The sequence below is a fragment of the Penaeus vannamei genome, chromosome 18, assembly GCF_042767895.1.
Source record: "Penaeus vannamei isolate JL-2024 chromosome 18, ASM4276789v1, whole genome shotgun sequence".
Taxonomy (NCBI): domain Eukaryota; kingdom Metazoa; phylum Arthropoda; class Malacostraca; order Decapoda; family Penaeidae; genus Penaeus; species Penaeus vannamei.
The window spans coordinates 34,953,154-34,960,653 of NC_091566.1; the positions used below are offsets into that span (position 1 = coordinate 34,953,154).

The window sequence follows — 7,500 nt, forward strand, 5'->3', positions numbered from 1 at the left end:
TTTGTTTTGTTTGACAATTGTATAGACACAATGCAATGTTTTCCTTTTCGAGAAATGTTGCGGCAAATAAAATGCTCTCGGCCTTTTGATCCCTGTGACCAGCGCACATCAGCGTAATGTCAGAGGTAACACAACATTTACCCGCGATTGTTCTGACCTTTTTTGCCCAAACTATGAAGTTGGTATTTTGCAAGCACCCGTTTTCTTAAAAGGCCAGTGACAGGCGGCCGAACCAGTTCATGCAAGTCCTGGCCGTTGCAGCAGGTTTTACGGTTTCCTGCAAGCAAAGGAGGTGCGAGAATGTGAAGGGCCGAGCGAGCGAGCGAGCGCGTCGCCCGAGCGGAAGTACTCACCCCGATGTACACGATCTTGGAGTGGCCCGTGGGCGCCGCCACGATCGAAAGCTTCTTGGTTTGGAACATGGCGAAGAGCGAACTCGGTCCCTGAGCATGGCAGAACACTAATCACACTCGAGCGGGAGGGAAGCCACATGCTATCACTCCGGCGATATGGATAAAGTGACGCCGATATCACTGGCACTTCAACACAACACCTTTTCAGCACTGTACTTCTTTCCGCCGTTTATGCCGATGTATCACTCCCGCGAATCGAAGGAAAACCACCAAGACAACTGACCGAAGGAACAGCAGCGAAAAGCCTTAAGTAGCAAGAGCAACAGCACTGCTAATCCCAAAGCGCCGATCGAACGCCGCGGTTGCAAGATCCTCCACGAGGAGCGAAGCGGCGGGAGCGAGCGCGCGCCAACCTCTCGCTGACTTCCGCGCCGAGAACAGGCGGTGGTGTTTCTCCCGCACCGCTAAGACCGCGACCTCCGCCACCGCGGGAGACGCTGAGAGTGACCGCCGGAGTGGCTGCCTGCACCAACACACTTCACCCCCCCCCTCCCGCCCTCCCGCCCTCCCGACATTCTAACACTGGTCCTCCTCCGGCCGCCAGCCCGTGCAGGAGGCGGGTCCCGGCCACTACATCAAAGCAAACAGGTTCAACTTCAGGGGAAAAAACGGATTTTTTTTGGAAGAGATAGCGAAAAAAGAGAGCAAGAAAGACTGCAGTGAAACGGCAGCAGCGCAATGAACAAAGGATGTCATTACACGTGCGCTGATGAGAGTGCATGATCGCTTTATCACTCCTCTGATTTCATGACCCTCCCTCCTCCCCCCCTCCTCCCCACCCCGCCCCCTCCCTTCCGCCCTTCGGCCCCTGGTTCATGAACTTCAGGGAAGGGCTGACTCAACATGCTCCAGAATCCACGTCATCCGGGCGGGTCACGGGACAAACCTCTCGCGGGGGGATTTTCTTATCGCTTTTTTTTCTTTTTATTTCTTCTCTTTCTTTTTTTGGACTCGCCAATCCTTTTTTTTCTCTCTCTCTCTCGCTTCTCCCATTTATTTTCACCTTCTATTTTTTTTTCTTTTATTTACTGCATTTATTTTTATTTTCATTTTTCTCCACTCTTTTCTATTGCTTCTCTCTCTCTTTTCTATCACTATATTCTTTTTTCTCTCTCCTCTCTTTTCTCTCTCTTATTCTCAATATATTTCTCTGAATTTCCTATATAATTATTCTTTCCTTTCCTCCTTTCTCTCTCTCAATTTTTCTCTCCATTTTTACTCATTTCTAATATCTTTTTATCTTGCTATCTCTCAAGTTTCTCGTCATGCCTCCAGCTCGCCGTCTTCCTCTAAAAGAATAAAAAAATAAAAAAATAAAGGAGACATAAAGGAGATAGCGGCCTTGCTGAGGACGTTAAAAAAGAGTAACTGTAAAAATGCGAAAGAGAATATTGACGAAGACTGAAAAACAAAACGAAAAATAAAGGAAAAAGATCGTAATTGTTTAAAAAACGATGTGTTAATCTGACTATCAAAATATAGGCATATGAGAGAAAAAAAAGTTATATGAACACTGATGACTTAATGTATACGAGTAAGAAAAAGAGAAATCTTGGAGAAGAAGAAGAAAAAAGAGAGAAAAAACGACTGTCATGGCAAAGGTGACGATCATAATATTAATACAGCTACCAGGAGGAAAAACATATAAAAAGAATAATGGTGAATGTATTGTATATACCGTGTAAGGAAAAGAGAAAACTGGAGGAGACGGAGAAGGGAGACGCAAAATAATTATAAAACAAAAAGCGACGACAAAGAAGATAAAGAAAAAAACACAATTAAAAAATACAAGATTAACGTTTTCCCTTTTATACACGCATTCCCTCTTCTCTTCTTCATCCACTTCCCTTCACTCCCTTTTCGTATCTTTCTTCCCTGACCCTATTTTCACTTCTTACTAACTACGGTCAACTTGCGGGCGGGGGAGGAGTGTGGATGGGCGGAGGAAGAGAAGAGAAAGTCAAAACACATTATATTGGAAACACTTCGCCTTATGGCCCGTGACCTATTCTTCAACTTGACAAAACATCTCTCAACTTAACACTGAAAAATGTTTTTTGAAAAATATGAGACGAATTTCTTGACAATTACGTGGTATTCACCCCCCATCCCCACCCCCGCCTCTTAAATTTTCCCAGTTTACTTTTTTCGATTAAAAGTTCAATATGTCATGTAACAATGGGAAATAATCTATTGATACGTTAAAGCAGTTTATATAAGAGGATAACCTTTACCTACGTCAAAACTGCGGGGATATTTTTTTCCTAAAATGACGGGGAAATAAAAGAGATTCAGTTTATTATCTCTTAAGACAATAGAGGCAAGTCATGCTGTTATTGACCTGGTCCCTATCTCTTCTCTTTTCTTCTCTTATCTCCCTTTTTCTTTCTCTCCTTCTTTCTCCCCTCATTCTCTTCGTCTTTCCTACTCTCTCCTTTTCTTTCCTCTTCCTCCCCTCAATCTCTTCTCCTCTCCCTTTCCCTTTCCTTCTGTCTCCCTCTTCCTCTTTCTCCCCTCCCTTTCCCTTTCTCTCCCTCTTCCTCCCCTCAATCTCTTCCTCTCTCTTCCTTTCCCCCCCTCTCCCTCTTCCTCCCTAATATCTTCCTCTCTCTCTCCCCTTCCCTTTCCTCTCTCTCTCTCCTTCCCTTTTCCTCTCTCTCCCTCTCCCTCCCCTCAATCTCTTCGTCTCTCTCTCTCTCTCCCTCCCCTCAATCTCTTCGTCTCTCTCTCCCCTTCCCTTTCCCTTCCTCTCCCTCCCCTCAATCTCTTCCTCTCTCTCTCCCCTTCCCTTTCCCTCTCTCTCTCCTTCTCGGAATTCGCTTTACGTAATGCAGCCAGAAGGATGGAGAGCAGCATCCCTCCGGCTGCCCCTTATCTCTTTTTTATCGTAGTTACACCTCCAATTATTGGGCTTCACCAGGTATTTACTCCCCTACTTCCTCCTCCCTTTCTCTTGTGGATTGGAGCCATTTTTTATGATGCGTGTGTGTGTGTGTTTTTTTTGTTTCTTTGCATATGCGTGTTTGTGTGTGTGTGGAGGGGGGCGCGTGTGTGTGTGTGTGTGTGTGTGTGTGTGTGTGTGTGTGTGTGTGTGTGTGTGTGTGTGTGTGTGTGTGTGTGTGTGTGTGTGTGTGTGTGTGTGTGTGTGTGTGTGTGTGTGTGTGTGTGTGTGTGTGTGTGTGTGTGTGTGTTCGTGTGTGGAAGAGTGTATAATGCATGATTTCAAACATTTATCATTCCCCACACGGTAATCCACACCACACACCACTTACAAAACGCACACTCGAAGACAAAACAACCACACCCTTAATACATTAGTACACTTTAGTACATCCCTAAAACAGTCAGCATCCCCCCCACCCCCCACCCCCCTCTCTCACCAAGCATTCCCCCCAACCCCCCAACCCCCACCCAACCAACACCCCCCTCTCTCCCCCAGCATTCTCCCCAATCCCAACCCAACCAACACCCCCCTCTCTCTCTCCCAGCATTCTCCCCATCTCCCCAACCCCCCACTTTAGTACATCCCCTCTCTCACCCAGCATTCCCCCCATCCCCGCCAACGCCCACCCCCCACCCCCCTCTCTCACCAAGCATTTCCCCCTAACCCCCCAACCCCCACCCCACCAACACCCCTCTCTCTCCCAGCATTATCCCATCCCCCCAACCCCCACCCCACCAACAACCCCCTCTCTCTTTCCACCCAGCATTCCCCCCAACCCCCCCCCACCAACACCCCCCTCTCTCTCCCACCACCATCCCCACCCCACCAATCTCTCCCCCACCCCCCCACCCCCCACCAACACCCCCCCTCTCTCCCCCAGATGAAGCACAACCAGCCTGCTAACGGCCTTTCCCCTCCCGCTGCGCCGCCAGTGTACCCTTCATCTCTGACAAATACCAGAGCGACACCTTAACAAGCACCGTCTCCCTTTTAAAGAACACGAGGAAAAGAACGCCCAGAGAACGCCTGAAGAACGCCTCCTTCAACAAGCAACTCCGTCCCTAATAAAGAAGGGGGGGGGAGGGGGAGGGGAAGGAGGGCGCCCGTTCTCCCCAACCATATAATAATAATAATAATGATAATAATAATAATAATAATAATAATAATAATAATAATAATAATAATAATAATAATAATGACCAGTTCGGGAAAAGAGGAACTGGAGTAGAGGAGGAGCTTTTGGAGGGAGAGTAAGGGGGAGGGAAGGAGGGAGAAAGAGGGAGGGAGGAAGGAGAAAGAGGAGGGAAGGGAATAGAGGGAGGGAAGGAGAGAGGGAGGGAAGGAGAAGAGGAGAGGGAGGAGAGAGGAGGAAGGAGATAGAGAGAGAGAAAGAGAGAGAGAGAGAGAGAGAGAGAGAGAGAGAGAGAGAGAGAGAGAGAGAAAGAGAGAGAGAGAGAGAGGAGAAAGAGAGAGGAGAGAGAGAGAGAGAGAGAGAGAGAGAGAGAGAGAGAGAGAGAGAGAAAGAGAGAGAAAGCGAGAGAGAGAGAGAGAGAGAGAGAGAGAGAGAGAGAGAGAGAGAGAAAGAAAGAAAGAAAGAAAGAAAGAAAGAAAGAAAGACAGAGAGAAAGAAAGAAAAAAAGAAAGAAAAAGAGAAGACCAAAAAGCGAAGAAACACAAAAGAAAAAAGAACGTGCAAGAGAGAAACACAAACACACAAAAAGTCCCCGAAAACCGCTCCCCCGACGGCTGGCCCACTCTCTCCTCTCTCCGTGCACGAGACCCCCTAAAGGCGCAGGGGGGGAGGGGGAGGGGGAGGGCGGGGGGGCAACGCTGTCTATGTGACCCGAGTGAAAGTGAAGAGCTAAAGTGCATAAAAGAAGGATTTTGTGTGTGTGTATGTGCGTGTGTGTGTGTGTGTGTGTGTGTGTGTGTGTGTGTGTGTGTGTGTGTGTGTGTGTGTGTGTGTGTGTGTGTGTGTGTGTGTGTGTGTGTGTGTGTGTGTGTGTGTGTGTGTGTGTGTGTGGGCGCGTGTGTGTGTATGTGTGTGTGTACGTGTGTGTTTGTGTGTACGTATATATGTACATGCATGTGTATTTCGTATATTCACCCTAAAGACATAATCACTGTAAAAAAAAATGCCTCACTCTTATCTTTATCAAACTTTCTTAAAAAAAAAAATCTACTTGCAAATTCGCTCGCTAAATTATCTACTGAACTGCAGATATATTTACCAATCAAATGAATCTAACCTTTACATCTAATCACTTACGCTTCGCAATTCGAAAGCCTAAAACCTGTTCTTAAAAAAGGAGAATATATATAATCTTCGCAGTGAGGTTTTTATGAGTTCTCAAGCATAACGTCTTTTTCGAAATATAAATCAGTCTTATTTATAATGATTCTTATACATTTTTTTTATCATAATTAATTTGGTAGTTTCGAATTATCTTATTACTCGTTCCTTAACTATCACGATTGCGCTATTAAATCTGTCATTAATGTTAATGTTAATGCTTGTGCAATACATAAGCATTATGATAATGGATACGAAAAACTCTTTAAAATTGTTGTCACGTTCACCCAACTAATTTCTCGAAAATCCTCATTAGAAAGCATCCCATTAATCGACCTCATCCGCCATTACATTAACATGATAACCAGCCCTGCCCTAACCCCCTAACCCAGCCTCCCTGTTCTCCCTTTCCCTCCCGCCCTGACCCCCCTCTCTCTCCCGCCTCCCCACGTGCTCCTGCCCATTCCATCTTCAATTGTGCAACACTATTTCAACATCCTTTCCCCATTTCTCCCTTCCCTTCCAATTCCTAATTCATTTCTCTCCCTTCTTCCCTTGCCATGCGTCCTGCCCGTTTGTTCTATTTCATGATATCTTCTTTTCTTCCCTCCCTATTCTTCTCGTTTACCCCCAATTCGTTCACTCTCCCTTCGCTTCCCTCCTATGCTTCCTTCGCCTTTTCTCCGTCTTCCTAGTCCCCTTCTCTCTTTCTTCTTACCCCTTCTTCCCTTCCCTACCCCTTCACTTCTTTCATTTCCTCCTGCTCATCTACCTTAATTTAATCTCCCCTCCTTATCTTTCCTCCTATACTTCCCTCCCCCTTTACTCCCCCCATATGCTTCCCCCCCTCCATCCCCTTCACCCCTTCTCCCCCCTCCCTTCGTAAATGATGACGGCGAAGAGAAGGAATCCGAGACGCGACTTGGGCAATGCCATTCCATCTTTGGCCATGAGATCCACGTCCTCTCGGGCTCTCCGCCTCCAGGGATCTCCGCTCTCCTTCGCCAAAGGAGGGCGTCGAGAGGATTCCCGACAGAATCGAGCAACTCTGTAGGATGGAAGAATATCTCCCATTTATTCTAGAGGGCCTGCTGGGAGTGCACGGGTGGGGAGGAAGGATTGAGGGTCGTATAACTGCGCCTGGTTATCCATAGGGCGTTGCTAGTTACGGTCAAAAGATACACTGTGCAATGTGAACACGGACGAAGGACGTGCACAAGACATCAAAAGCTTTATGAGGCAATGACACAGCGACAAAGGATGTAAAATGTCCATGGAGGCAGATGGCAAAAGCGGCTGTTGAATATCGTGGCTATTAATTCTCTGTGCCAGTTAACAATGCTCATGCCTTGAGTCATGCTGTGTTAATCTCTCTTAACTCTAACTCTCTATCTCTCTCTCTCTCTTTCTCTGTCTCTGTCTGTGTCTCTGTCTCTGTCTCTGTCTCTCTCTTTCTCTCTCTCCCCCTCCCTCTCCCTCTACCTAAGTAAGTCTACGGATCCAAACTGCCAACTTCAATATCAATAATATCATGCTATATCCTAATTCTACTATGTAAATCATAGAGCACACCACAGAACACAGTTTTGTAAACACAAAGGCAAAGGTAGATCAACTTAGGTAATATATGTTTGCATGCTGTATGACATATTCCCATTTTACCATGTATAATTACTGTAATCACAGAATACTGTACTCTGTCGAATTTATGTGAATATATGCAACACTGTAATCACGACTGCCCACGCCTGAGCAGTTAGCCAGGGTGGTAAATAAACTTAAATAATATCAACTTAATATTCTTTTGCATTATGCATGGTTTATATTTAACTTTTACCATGTATAATTAA

General features: G+C 46.2%; 1 protein-coding gene across 9 annotated transcripts in view; it reads right to left on the reverse strand.

Moving 5' to 3' along the window:
- Nucleotides 1-7,500, reverse strand: part of Arms (Ankyrin repeat-rich membrane spanning) — a 482,767-nt gene that overhangs the window by 80,496 nt on the left and 394,771 nt on the right. The window contains exon 1 of one of the 9 annotated variants that reach the window (XM_070133194.1): nucleotides 354-859. The exons of the other annotated variants lie outside the window; for them this stretch is intronic. Coding sequence (XP_069989295.1) covers nucleotides 354-422 — 69 coding nt within the window. The 5' untranslated portion in view covers nucleotides 423-859. Of the gene's footprint in view, nucleotides 1-353; nucleotides 860-7,500 lie in introns of those variants that run through there. 9 annotated transcript variants of the gene reach the window in all.